General features: G+C 37.0%; 1 protein-coding gene across 1 annotated transcript in view; it reads right to left on the minus strand.

Annotated features, from left to right (window-relative positions):
- Positions 1 to 742: 742 nt before the first annotated feature.
- The window catches only part of LOC113078265 (alpha/beta hydrolase domain-containing protein 17C), a 39,262-nt gene continuing 24,956 nt past the window's right edge, over positions 743 to 15,048 (minus strand). Inside the window, exons 2-3 of the mRNA XM_026250594.1 lie at positions 14,719 to 14,898; positions 743 to 2,711 (exon numbers count right to left, since the gene is read on the minus strand). Coding sequence (XP_026106379.1) covers positions 2,492 to 2,711; positions 14,719 to 14,898 — 400 coding nt within the window. The 3' untranslated portion in view covers positions 743 to 2,491. The remainder of the gene's footprint in view (positions 2,712 to 14,718; positions 14,899 to 15,048) is intronic.

The raw sequence follows: 15,048 nt of genomic DNA on the forward strand, positions 1-15,048 counted from the left end.
GCGTCTGTTGTGTCACGTCGCTCTTTCAGATGATGGACTCCTACAGTTGGCCCATTTCTATTTTTGATGCACTACAGAACTAATTTCGACATTTGGTTTTCTCCACGTCTGATACAAAATAGAAATAGCAGACATTCTGAACTATTAAATTTAAGCTCATAAAGTCATATCCAGCCTGTACTCTTATAATAAATATATTTTTATTTGATTTAGGTTTGTAACCATATGTAGGCACAAGCTCCTGTCCAGTAGGATTTTCATTGAATAGAAAACTGGATAGCAATTTTATTGATCACATCTAGCATCAAACTATATTCCATGCCTCTGCAGAAACCCAATCTTTTAAGTATAATAGAAGTGATATTTTTGTGTGCCTGATAAGAAAATCACTTTATGATGCTTCCATGATAATACAATCTGGATTTAGTCCTTATTACATTTCCATGAACAACTTAAGCATGGCATATGACATGCCTTTTAAAATTGACTGCTGCTTCCACTAAGAAACCTCACCTGGAGAAGCCATTTTAATAGTCTAGGAATAGATGCATTAGGCTTTAAAAACGGCTACTTTTTTGGGGTCCTAGAAGCATCACTCTGTAAGGACTTGAATTGAACAACAGCACACATGACCTTCTAATACATGCAGAGCTGTTTGCAGGTAAATGTTTTCAACCTAAAAGAAAAAGCAATAACACGAGTAATTGAATTCAGAAAAAAAAAAAAAGAAAAACGAAACTAGTTTGGGTTTCCATGCATCCTTTATTCCTTTATATGCAATACAATAACCACTGTTGCAATGAAGCAACAACCAACAGAAAGAACAATAATGTTCTTGCGGCACATTTAAGGCTTTAAATATATTTAAAAAAAGAAACCTACACACAAAAGATTTTGTACCAATAAGGGTTTTCTCTGCATCATATTTGCATACGGTGATTCCAGTGTCAATAAAAATCAAAGCTAAATACCATTTACTTCATATTTTACAGACCTATATATATAGAGAGAGAGAAAGAGAGATAGAGGGGATGTACAATACGGTTATCTTACAAACCAGCATTAAAAGAGGTGTTAATATTAATCATTACTGAAAAAACATTGTAAAAATGTCAGTATCAAAAGCAATGACAGGCTCAGATGTGGTCAGTTTCTGCCATTCCTTAAAAAGAGTCAAGTCCCATAAGGTCAAGGAGCTTCATCTCCGAACATCGTCATGCATGAACCGCCACTGCATAACCTTACAGTCAAGTTTACCAACAACAACAACAACTTCTGCCATGCGTTAAAAACACAATCAGATGATCGCACCCGTTTGGTAACAATCAACGTCCTTCATTAGCGCGGAAAACACTTCTGGTCATCCTGTTGTGTAATGCTATGGTGAAATGTCTACAAACAAAGGCCTTCATTTTCCATATGAAAAAAAAAAACATTGAATGAATAATTTTCCTGGGTTTTGTGATTTGTCCGATGTTTGGAAAACCGAATGAACGTCAAAGCGGTGAGGAGGTGCGGTACCTTATTTATATCTAGCAAAGGTTCAGTTTTCACAGTGATTTTCCCATTAGAGTAGCAGCGAGCGGGAGTCCGGAGAAAATCTTCAAAATCCCATTTCCGAGAAATCAATGACAGGAATGTCGGAGCAAAAGATCAAAAAACATAAGGCTTATTGTAAGGTCGATGCTAAAAGCAACGGAGAAAGCTTGAAATTTCACATTTTTTAATATAACCCATGATTTGAACGATGTAGTGTTTGCGACTTAATGCCCTGAATGTTGTGTTGCGACAAAGCACCGTGTTTCACCACTGAAAAAAGACGATACGGCTATCTTCCTCACTGTATTCATAGTTCGTCTCATTATTAACGGTACAAGTCACTTCCACAGGTCTTCCAGTATTAATTAGCCCAAGTTACAATTATTTAGACCGGACAGCCCCCTTTAACACACAAACACATGTGCGTATGAACACTCCTAAACACACACACACACACACACACACACACACACACACACACACACACAGGCCATGTAAAAAGTCAGTTACTGGTTTCTCTTGTACTAATCTACTTGAAACATAATAAAACAGAATGCCATGACATAATTACCTCCCAAAAAATATATATATAACCTGAAAATATCTGCACAATAAAAGTGCAGTTTAATTAACCCTTGTAGCATTTAAAACAAAAAAAAAAACAAAAAAAACAGGAAAAATCAAATCATCAAACACATCATTGAATGTGGTGCAAAATGTCAGTTTCTTCATCAAGTATAAAAGAATAGAAAGTGGTTCGAAATCATTAAAACACATTTCCCCCAGTAGGGATGAAAACGCCCTGCTCCTAAATATCAAGAGAGAGACTTCAGCTTTTTTCGTCAGCAAGTGCAAGTACTGATGGCGTCCTCAGCCCTGGGTGAAAGGGGAACCCTACACAACACGAGTGAGTGTGTGTGCGCCTCGGCCTGCTGCGAGCCACGCCGCGTCTTCAGGAGGTAGCCAGCTCAAACGTGATGAACTGTTTGAGTCTCTCGAGGTACTGAGCGTAAAGCTCGATGTCGTTGTGCCCAGCGCCCTCCACCCACAGAGGCTCCACGGCGCGTGGGCATCGCTCATACATGGCCAAGCCGTGGGAGAAATCGATCACTTCGTCTTCTGTGCCGTGGATGACCAGCACTGGAGACGCCACCTTTGACACCTTGTCAATGCTGAAACATAAGAGACACAAAATTATTTTTGTTGTATTTTATTGCATTACATAATTTAATCGACGTAATGTTTCAAACTAAGAAAGGAAGAGACTGTCTGGCACATAAAGCAACATTTAAAGGCATCAACAACTGTTTGTTTGTATTTGAATGCTGTTTAAGGAGAAATATGAAAAATTATGCAACAATAAACCAGCATGGAAATATGTAGATTTCATGATTACAATTCTGTGCATTCAAAGGAATTAAGTACTAGAACAATATTAGTAATAAATTAATAATTCTTAATTCCAATTTCAACGCTAATATGCTGAAGAACACAAATATATATATATTACACACACACACCAAGTACACACCAGGAATGATAACTATAAAAATAACTATATTAGTGTCCACACCAGTAAACGATATCTTCTGTTTATTAGTCTATTTATTCAAAGCGCATTCTCGTCTGACGCTTTAAATACTCAAGCTCATTAATCGCAGGATTGACTCGGATTGGCTGTCAATGTTTTTAAGGTTCATAAGCTAAAAAAAAATATTCTTCTGAAAGTGATTCCACCGATATCGTTTATCTGTGCGTTTAGCATTATAGCTGTGGTGTGGACTCCGTTAATCTTTAAAGGGGTCATACGATGCGATTTCAAGTTTTCCCTCTCTTTGGAGTGTTACAAGCTGTTCATGAATAAGTAAGATCCCTAAAGTCTCAAATCCAAAGAGATATTCTTTATAAAAGTTAAGACTCGTCCACTCTCCCCTAAAACGTCTGGTCTAAACATGCCCCCACGTCTACATCATTGTGTGGGAAGAATTGCATAACGCCGTCCAAATGTTCATGCAAAGAAAGACGGCGTAACTTTATTGTTGATGCAAAAATTGCCACCATGTTGTGAAGACGCTGTGTGCACTTTTGTTTGGTCTTCCAATGGAGGACAGTAACATTAACAGTAACATTAACAGTTAAACCCAAATATTTAGATGTGTGTAGATGTGTGCAGCACATTTTATGGAGGGCTGTTTCCTGAACCTGGGAGAGTTGACTAAAATGCCGGTTGTTCTGACTCTGTCTGTAAGTACATTTTCATATTTAAAGAATTTGTCATTGATGATTCAAACATGAGTTTTAAGCAGTGCAGAGTAGCACTTGTTTGCTGTTTCTCCAATTACAAATGCAGACATGGTTTCATGTTTACACAGCACGATGCAACTCAATGCATAAAAACACAGCAGAAGTCATTATAATCTGTAATTATGTCCCCACTGGATGCCACAAATGCCTGGTATGTAATGGGTTTTATTGGTTTTGTCTGCTCGTGCTGGGAGACGACATCACAGTATGGTAAGGGACACAGGCCAATCAGAGCCCACCTCGCTTTTCAGACCGATGAGCTTTGTAAAAATCTACACATTTCAGAAAGGAATTTTGCTGAAAATACAGCTTTGCATTGAAATAATAATATATATATATTTTTATATATTAAAATAGAAAACAGACTTTCAATATTTCACAATATATTACTGTTCACATGTATTTCTGATCAAATAAATGCACAATGCTGTAATAAAATGACAAATAAAGAAGTCTGTCTGGCAACACAAGACTATGCATGTGTTAATCTTTACACTCACAAAGGAATGTCTTAATCAACGTACTGTCAATAGTCACATAATTGCAGTAAACAATTTATGATGGTGTTCATGTGTTAATATCCATACCAGCTCCTCCATGGCTATGGCAGGCCTGCTAACTCGCACGTGATCCTCACAGGACAGTCCAGAGGAGAGTCAAACAGGCATGCTAATTAATTTGTTGCTCAACATGCCTAATTGTTGCTTATTTTCCTCATTGGTGCACAGGCAATCAAATTTTAATAAGCGAAGAGATTAATGCATGACAGGCTGATGGAATAATTACACCGCCTATGAAGAAGAATGATGCAGTTATCCAAACACTAACCTAATAAATATCCAGCATGAATTTCAAACCAACACATTCCCACTGGTCACTGACAAAGTGGAAATACTGTATTTTTTTTTTTTTTTTTAATCAGGCAACACACTGGGGAACGCTTTAAAGGATACAGGAACTCTTGTTAAAAAAAACATTTTTCTTTCATTTCATTCATATTTAGCCAGTCAGTCTATCCCCCTTTTAATTCCAATTTACTACAAGCTTGGATTGGTCAAGTCAGGGGTTTTCTCTTTTTTATTCCAATAAGCTTCAGTTGTGTCACTGTTGTGAACTACAATCTGTTATTGGCTATTGCATGTCAGAGGCAGATGGAAGGAACATTTCCATTCAATACTACATTTTATGGAACAAAAATGTGAAAACACCACTGTGAACAAGAGTCATCATCAATATTTTTAGTCTGTGAAGAGAAACCAGCATATCTGCTATGACATGCTAACAAACATCGACTAAAAGCCACAAAACTGCATTCATGATGTGTGTAAGAGAGCAGAACTGATATGAGGCTCTGGCTGACTTCATCTTCACCTGACTCATCTTTTTCTTGATAAAACCTGTACCAGCTCAGCACTCTTTTTTTTTTTCTTTTTTTTACTCTAGCCTAGTTTTAGACTTTCCATTCATTCCTGCAGGTTCATCTGAAATGTCGCTCTTGCAACTACTCCACAGTGGCTGGTATTATTGTTATGATATGGGAGTATCTGACCTTGATCAAATACTTTCAATTAAAAAAAATCATTTTTCAGTACCACTGATACCATTAGGAAAAAAATGCCACAACATTTTGTGAATAAAATTTGAGCAGTATATAAGTTCAGTTATTTTGGCCATAGTCAAAGTCACTTTCAACTGCATTTGCATTACGAGGTTCTTCGAAGTCTTTGCCGTTTTGGTCATTCATTTACTTGACAAATTCAAATCAAAATGGCGGCAGGCAGAATAAAGCGTATAAGAATAAATACGTACACGTTCATAGTGTTTCTCTACGAAATGACACTGCCAACTACTGGCCTGGCATGCATAATAATGCAGTGTCACGGATATGTGTGAACGGGAATCATTTTGTCAACATTCAGAAGGAAAAATAAACCATGATGTCCTGTAAAGCTGCTTTGAAACTTGACAACAGGTTTGCAAATGTTTCCGATTACAAATCTAAAAGAAATGCATAAAAAGTGTGAAACTAATCATCTCGCCACAAAAATGCCGGAATATATGCAAATATGACTAAGTCACAGCACATTCAGAAAGAAGGTTCATGCACCTACTGAAAACACCAGATCATGAGCTGCTCACACGAAACAAACAATGAATCCATACTTTAATTCAAATACGTAAGTGTCTTGAAGTCAGAAAGAAGATAAATCAAGAAAGCCTAGCTGATACATCGATACTGTGGAAAATGCGTATTGAAACTTCAAAATCTACATGTATTGAAAAATCTATACACTACTGACTGGAAATCGGTTTAAAAAGATGCTCATGTTTCATTGGAGTTCAAGAGTTCATTTGAAGAAAGTTAAGACAGCATGATCCAAGGACCAGTAAAGGGAAGCAATATTGTAAGAGCAAATATGAGCTCAGACTCCGTCTCTCTGCTCCTCTTTACCCCTCGCCGGTCTCCAAGAGACCTTGACTGTAGGAGTCAGCCCTCACCGCATTTTAATATTCAAACCATGCCACACTGCAGCCAGCAAATCTACAGAGACAGGCGAGTCATTAAACTTTCATTCAGCCTGACTGTCCATTCACAACAGGCTTTGCGAACACCCACCAAATCTCACTCGCGCACCCTCCAGAGTCCCTCGAGTCTGCTGGATCGGGAACCAGGGACTGGAAGAGAATCCTGGACTTGGCAATGGTGGCTTCCTAAACTCAGACCACCAGATGTCTGCCAGTCTTGTAATCTGAGGATTATTCAGGGTGTTATGTTTTTTGAAGGAGGCGTTCACACAGACATTGTTTTGAAATGCCCCCAGGTCAACAGTTTTTAATAAAAGTGGACGATTTTCAACGAGTGTGAGCACCAGTGACTGGAAATCAACAGTGATGCAATGCGCTTGCCTGTTGGCTCATACAGTTCATTATGACAGCCAGCTAGCAACAGAGACCTCCAACGTTCAAACTGTGATCAGTGTGAACGCACCTTCAGCCAGATACATGAAGCGGCATCTGTCACACATCTCTCAGCACTGGCTGGGTTGACATAACAGGTTGTGGGGGAAAAACAGCAGTTTCTTTCCAAGACAGTTGAAAAAAACATCTGTACTTTGCTCTAACAACATTCAAATAACAGATGTGTCCGAATGAATTATGAAACACCAGCCTCTTTCATCCCCCACATGCACCATTTCTTAATTTTTTTTAAAGTTTGGGATTATTTACTCTCCCTTATGGTGCTCCAAACCCTTGTGTGGAGCACAAAAAGAACATTTTAAAAAATGTTCACACAGCTATAAGGTCATAGTGGAGCTGCACAATCCAAATAAAATTGTAATCTTTCATACATATGAGACTAATATTTTATAGTGAAATAACATAGCTTGATAATATCATTTATTAAAGAGCACCTATCATGGAATTTTGAAACTTACCTAACATGTAGTTTGTAACATAGATCTAAGTGAACAAAAACATCCTGCAAAGTTTGAAATATGACAGTGCACCGTATATAAAGTTATTGGGTCTCATTCATGAAACACGAGCAGAACAAATTTTTGTGTAAATCGCGTGTAAAGTGGTTTTGGCATAAATTTTCGGATTCATTAAAACGTTCGTATTTTCCAAATGTTAGTTGGTACGAAAGAAATCTACACCTGCTCCCAGCCACGCGTAAATAGTACGTTTAACGTCTGAACGTTTTGCTCATTAATACGGCTGCATTTTAATTAACCTTAATCGGGTACATATTTACACAGCATTTTGAAAAAACAAATTATATATATTAATTACATACGGTTTTTCTTTTAACTTTTATTATGAGAGCCAGTAATAGGATCTGTAATATGCTTCCAAACTTCCTTTTTTAGGACCTCATACGCCACTAGTACCCTTGAAAATTAAATGTGGCGTTTTGAATGAACTTCTGATAATAAAACTTCAATTTCTGCAGCTGAGAAATGTTTCTTTTTCAGTCGCTTTTGAGAAGATATGTTGAAATCCTTCGTTTGGTGTCATAATATGATGCTCATATATAGTTGTCAGTCGGATTTAATGGGCGTGATTTATGGTAATTGAGAGTGAGCGTGCACGCGCGTCCCATTTACGACTGATTGGAATTCATTAACACACACACACATTTCACTATCACATCTGACGTTTACGAAGTTTTTGTGAATCAGGAGAAGAGTTTTCGGGAAGTTCTCTTTACGCGCAAATCACTCAGATATTTACTCGTATATTTACGAATCGACTCGGGGTCATTTTTATGAATCGTTAGAAGACCGAAGCTTTTTCTCTGACTAGATTGACATCAACTTGTCAAATTATTTGAATACGACACACCCACTTATTGCGCTCAAAGATGCCAGCGAAAACTAGAAAACATCACGGCGACGAGACGCTGTGTTCTGAAGTGCGACTCAAAAGTAAACTTTTTTAATCTGCCCAAGGATGAGCATTTGTGTTTATGCATCGGGTTAACGCAAACAAAGACTGATTGTGCTTTTACAACATGGACACTGGGCTATACTCACTAACGTCACGTAAAGGCGGGGTTTTGAAACGAATCATTTGAGAATCGCTGTCAAAACAGGTAAAAATAAATGCATATTATAAGAAAACTAAAATCTTTTTTGTCACTGCATGCATGCAAAACTGTTGTTGGGGACTTCTAAAACAATATTTGGAACATTTTAAATGCCATATTAGGTGCTCTTTAATACAATATTTATGTATGCATTTATTTATTATTACTTTTGTTGAATATATTTATGGTAAAGATATTTTGATAAATAAAATCACAACGTTTGGCCAAACTGTTCAGCGCTATTGAACCAAGTACAGCAAAAATTGAATCTCTTTATAAAATACCAAATCAGAGAAACTGCAATAATATTTGTTACCAAATCACTAAATAAACTTATTTTTAATAATAATAGTACTTTATAGTGACCAAATGTCAAGCTAAAAAAAGACAGAAAAAAAACTTAAAAAAAGTTTTAAAATTCATGCATAATTTCCAATAAGTCTTCTGAAGCCATACTACAATTTTTCGTGTGGAACAGACCTAGATTTTTTGTGTATAATGAACTAAAAAATTTGCCTAATACTCACAAAAACCATCATGTGACTTTGGGAGACTGCAAAAAAAAAAAGAGGTGCTTTTATGTAGTTTTGTTCTTTTTCAGGTTTGGACTAGGTGACTATGAACCATCATTTTATGGAAAGAGTTGCAAGAAGTTTCCTCAAATTTTCCTTTTGAGCTCCATGGAATTAAAAAAAAAAAGAACAGGTTTAAAAACACATTATGGGGGCGAGTAAAGGTTGAGTTGACGAACTTTCATGCCTCAGAGTTTGACTATCACAAGCTTTATCTGGGTGTTAAGCAAAAAACTATTTACTTGAAGCTTCATCAGTCCTAATCTAGGCACTTCAATCCTCATAACTGTACTCCTCATCTTACTCAAAAAAAAAAAAAAAAAAACCATTCCCAATTTTGAATCCACCCACTCCAACATTTCACATTTTATTAAGGGGAACGGATGACATCTTAAACCATAATGCTTCTGACAAATTGCAAGCCAGTGTCAAGACAGCTAGCTCATTAACACCTCCCGTCAGCTGGCTGCGTGTTCATTAGGGGTTTTTCGACGGGGCCGGCTAGTAAGATATTAGAACACAGAGACGGTTCAATCTCTCACGACTACAGCCTCTCATTATGAAACCCTGACAGAGCTGACGGAGGAGGAGAGAATCAGGCCTCCACGACTCCCATTCATCACCCAAACGAGAGCGAGAAAAAGAGCATCTGCCTTCGAGAGAGAATCACTTTGATTACAATGAAACGCGCCCCCGACCATCACCCGGTCTGGAGTAGAGAAAGAGAGCGAGTGAAACGAGACGGAGGGGGTTTCCGTCAGTCTCGTTCAGCCGACGCATTTTTAAGCCTCAATAGCATTCTGTCGAGGAGCTCCGGCTGTAATCTTCCCATTATAGCCCTTAATCTTGCAATTTGATCTTGTCGCAATTTAATTAGATTTAAATATGAGGTCGGATAAAACCGGATCAGCGATTAAAAGACGTCCCAGACCGGTCACTGGGGTCTAATCGCGTTTAATCCAGAAATCCGTATTTGGTTTTCCAATTCAGACCCAACTCTACCGAGGCTCGACTCCAATGCCTTTTAAAGAACGACTTGGATATTTTATTATTAGTTTAACCTCCTTCTGTTCTTTCCTTCTTCAAGTGCAGATCAAGAAAGTCTTTCATGAAAGGTTTTAAACTCAGGGATTGAAGAACTGTGACTTCCGTCAGCATCTCAAAGAAGACTTAACGATTAAACCCAGGAATGTTTTTGTGACATATCAGGACACAACTCTGTATAATGACATGGGTAGGACACAGGTATTACAAGGAGAGGGTGACTAATGAGGACATAACCCATGTCCCCATTTTTCAAAACGCTTATAAATCATACAGAATGAGTTTTTTTGAGAAAGTAAAAATGCACAGTTTCCTGTTAGGGTTAGGGTTGGTGAAGGGCGATAGAATATACAGTTTCTACAGTATAAAAACCATTACGCCTATGGGATGTCCCCACTTTTCACAAAAACAAACAGTTGTGTGTGCGTGTATATGTATGTATGTATGTATGTATGTATGTATATATATATATATATATAATTTTTTTATTTTTTCTGGATTCTATTATCCCTTTCTGGATTCATTTTTAAAGGTTAAAGTAAAATTTAATAATACAAAAATATATCTAATTAACTAATAATGAATTTGACAATTTACATAATGATTTATTATTATAACAAGAAAATGTAATGTTTAGGGCCTCATTAAATAAATTGTATTTCTTAAATTCTGTTTTATTTTATTTTTTATGTTTGAATGATTCTGGATTCCATTTGAATGATTTGGTTAAATATTAATAAAAATTCCTACAAATGTTATAACTTTTTTTTAATTTTTTAATTTTATTTATTTTGTTTTACAATAATTTAAAACTTTTCTGGGTTTATGATTTAACACAAATGTATTCTCAAAAAGAGTGGTAATTAAATGAAGGCATGAAGTTATAAACATTTTATCAGCTTTTACAAAAGAAAATGTATGAAAATCTACCAATTACTTTATTCCTTTTTTGATACGTGTTGCACACAACATTAGATGTTTAATGTTAAAATTAAACATTAAAAACAAAATGTGTCAAGTTCCATGACATTCTGCATTATACTTTAAATATAATTTTTAAAGACCGGTTTAGGGAATCTGTCAATTTTTTCTGCATCACGGAAATCATAGTGCTCTAAAATAGTTACTTGTTTGACATGGAGAGAAAGCAGCTTGCACTTGAGATGATCATCTACTTAAATGTAAGCACCAGCTATTGGTGACATCTTGTCAGAAAAAGCTCACAATTACTACTAATGAGGCTGTTCAAAAAATCGAATGCGATTTTCATGCGCATCTTGTCAGTAAAGGCACTCCTGTGATTAGTAGTATATCTCCACCACGTGCGTTCAGATCAGGATTTCTAGGTTTTCAAAACAAAATCTTCCCAACTACTTCTCAAAACTAGCCCAATCGCGTTTCATTCTGGGCGATAAAATAATTTTTGGCGGGGTTCCCTTGGTAAAATTTGCATTCTAGGGGCTAAACATCACGTTATTTGTGTTGGGGGCGCTTCGAACTACAGACTTGAAAAACAACCGCAGACTTGGCAACACTTGGCACTTTTCAATGCCATTGGTTTTACTAATAACTGAAATGTGAGGCTTTATGTGAGAGATTTGTTTTTAAGTGGTTTGTCTCCTCATATTGTCTCTGCCAAAACATTTAATATTAAAAGCAAGAAGCCACTGAGAATTGTCTAACGACTCCTGCCTGTGCATCAACCACTTGCTATGATGATTTTGATAACTCTAAAATAGCAACCTCACTGAGTCACATATTTTGATTGTCTGATTGTAAATGTTTTGGAGACATATTAAATGAAGCTGCATATGAAAACAGCAGCTTGGGAATAAGAGTGACAGAAAATACATAAGAAATTGTAGACAGCAGAAGCAAAAGGGTTTGCGGGTCGTGATGAGGGAATATCATGACTGATATAAGAGAATGTGGAATAAAGATAGGTCTCCTCCACTGCACAGGTGAGCCATTTCTCATCGGTTTTATCTCGGCAGCCAGACACGGTAGTTACAGCCGAGATGAAGGGAATGAGATTCGGAGGTAACGCACGTGTCACCCCGACACCTTCAGGGAATAGAGATGCACGTTTCACAAGAAACAGTCAAGGGTGTCAACTATCACAACAGGGGGGTTCGAAAGAACTTCTTCGATTTTACCAGGAATACTTGAAGATAATTGGTGTACTCTGGCGTGTTTCAAAAGGTGTATTATAACAGTACAAGAGCAACTGCAGTTTCACACTGCTGTTCAAGGATTTTCATGACCGGAGCAATTACACACATAGATGTTCACGACAAAATGTCCAAGCAAAACACACCTTCTGTCAGCACAGACTTCCTGCAGTTCTCGGGTTTGAGACGACTTTGCAGGAGATTTAAAGAGATTTTATTTGACAGAATGCATCAAAGTGTCTTTCCCTGGCAGTGAGACTGAAATAAAGCTTGCATGCACTTATACTGTATAAGACATGTCCGAGTGTTAACTGCAGACCTGTCATATTAGGCTATTAAAGTTCCCTTATTCAGATCGTAGAAATGCACCACAAGACAATAACCAGCCATTCTTTTCTTTCTTATGCTGTATAGCTATAATCCATCCACATGTCCATTATCTGCTGTATCTAGTAGGAGTAGAATAATCTCACAGGAGGAGTCATTTTTGTATTTATTTTGTCAGATACACAGGCATTTAAAGTTTTGGGGTCAGTGAGATTTTTAATGTTTTAGAAGTCTCAAAGTTGTATTAATTTGACTATAAACGTCCCAAAAATGAAAATATAAAAATGAAAGCCAAAATAAAAATACTTTAACAGTGCATAAATAAAACTAAGATAAGACAGCTGAGAGCCTCAAACTTGAATACATTTACACTAAACATAACACCCTCGCTTATTCAACTAAATTAAAGACAGTGATGAAAAGCAGGATTTGACAGATATTCCACAACACAAAAATAGACCTAAAACCGGTTTTAGACCCGTTCATTCACATGAACCAAAACAAATATTTTCAAGGCTTCATGAGAGCAGTAAAGCTGCCTGCTCAACTTGCAGTGTTTCATTGTGTTAATTGCTGTAAAAATGGCTTGTTACCTGAAAAGTTAAGACTATTTAAAAAAAAGTGCCACTGCTTTTTGTTACACCTACCACGATATCATAAATTAAAAATACAGTACATGAAATAAAGGTACAGTATAAATATATTAACCATGCATATAATGTCCACTATATAGCTGTATAGATGTACAGATATTACACTATCAATCTTCTTTGTTAACAGTTAACAGGTTGCAGAATTAAATGTAAACCATAACAGTTTGAATACTGGCAATTCTCCAAACATGCAAAAAACATATGCAAACCATGTCTGCTGTCCAAATTCAAACCTTAATTTTCATTTCATCACTCTGCATCTACAACCACTTTCAATTTCAAGCAAAAAAAAAACCCAAATGGCTACAGCTGTGAGACACTTGACTGATCAGCCATCACCTGAACTGCTGAAGGAAGGCAAATGGCTAACTTTGAGCACTTTCTAGCTCAGCATGGTGAAACCAAGTCACTTCCTACTTTATAAAACTCTAGTAGTTCCCAAAAGAAGTGAAAATAAACTGTTCAAATGGAAAGAAAGAGGTAAGGGAACAAAGCTTGAGAGAAGCTGGCATGAAGGTTGCATGAGGTTTACAGGATGTAATTGTGGTTCTCTGTTTCAAGGAAAATTCGCCGTGTCGACTCGACTTGTTCAGATTCCCGTTTAATGGGTGATGAAGCCCTTCTGAGTTTCCTGGTGTGCCTGCTAGCATCCGTGTGGGTACCACGGTGTATGTGTACAGCTTCAGGCCGTGACTGGTTCGATCCTACATGCCAAAAAACCAGCCGAAACCCATTTATAGATCATCAAAATCAAATGCACGCAAAAATTGTGTTTTAAAGTTTAAAGTTTGTTGATCATGCATCTCCAGTGAAGCTGAGCTCTCCTCCTGTCAGCATTCAATTCACAAAAACCGACCATCATGAAGATCATATGCAATCGTGCAGGATAACAATGCACCCTTCACAAGATCTCAACTAGATTCAACGAAGTTCGCAAGGTTTTTTAAATTAGATGTTCATTAGTCATTTAAAGATTTGTTTCAATTATATAAATGCGTATTTGCTGAATGCTGATGACAAACGAGAAAGAATTAATGTTTGCCTTTCTATTACTAATAATATAAAAGCAATCGATATAATACTTTTTGTATTTTAATTTGTTTATTTGTTTAGAACGGTTAACAACAACCGCGTAAAAGAGGGAGAATGGAAGCGTTGTGTGCTCGGGTGCTGCTGTTCTCAGAGCCCTCAAAATAAATATCCCACCACAAACACATCAGCCAAACAGAAAAACTTATCGGCTAATGCAATATTTAAAAAACAAAAAGCCAAATATCGGCCGATATATCCACTAATTGTAAAGCATTATCCAAAATAAAATCTAAATTGTTTTTTTTTACCTTTTTTAAAACATCTAAAATAAATAAACTGTGAAAACAAGCAAATAAAAAAGAAAAAGAAATTACTAATACTTCAATTTGGAGACTAAACCAGCATCTCAATGATACTAAAATAACACTAGTGCATCTAGAAGAGTCTGCATTCACATGCATTGCATTCTGGTCCACAGATGTTACCTCGGGAAGGCATCAAAACAGTAGGTTTTGCGGGTGTCAGGAAAGGCCACACGCAAGCCGGACATGAGGGGAGAGTGGAGGATCACTGCTGCGCACTCGTATCGGGATGCCAGGTCCACCGTCGGCACCGTCCCTATGCTCTGCCCGTACAGGATGATGTTTTCCGGAGTCACTCCATACCTTCAGATTGACAAAGCGAGATAAAAATTAATAACAGCTTTAAATCATTAAATATCATTTTAGCTCTTCGAGCAAGGTATAAATCTGGAATCCTCTCATCTGTTGGAGTAAAATGACATCAATGCAAACAGCTCATGCGGTTTACTTTGA

Source organism: Carassius auratus, unplaced genomic scaffold (assembly GCF_003368295.1).
Source record: "Carassius auratus strain Wakin unplaced genomic scaffold, ASM336829v1 scaf_tig00025010, whole genome shotgun sequence".
In the NCBI taxonomy this organism is placed as follows: domain Eukaryota; kingdom Metazoa; phylum Chordata; class Actinopteri; order Cypriniformes; family Cyprinidae; genus Carassius; species Carassius auratus.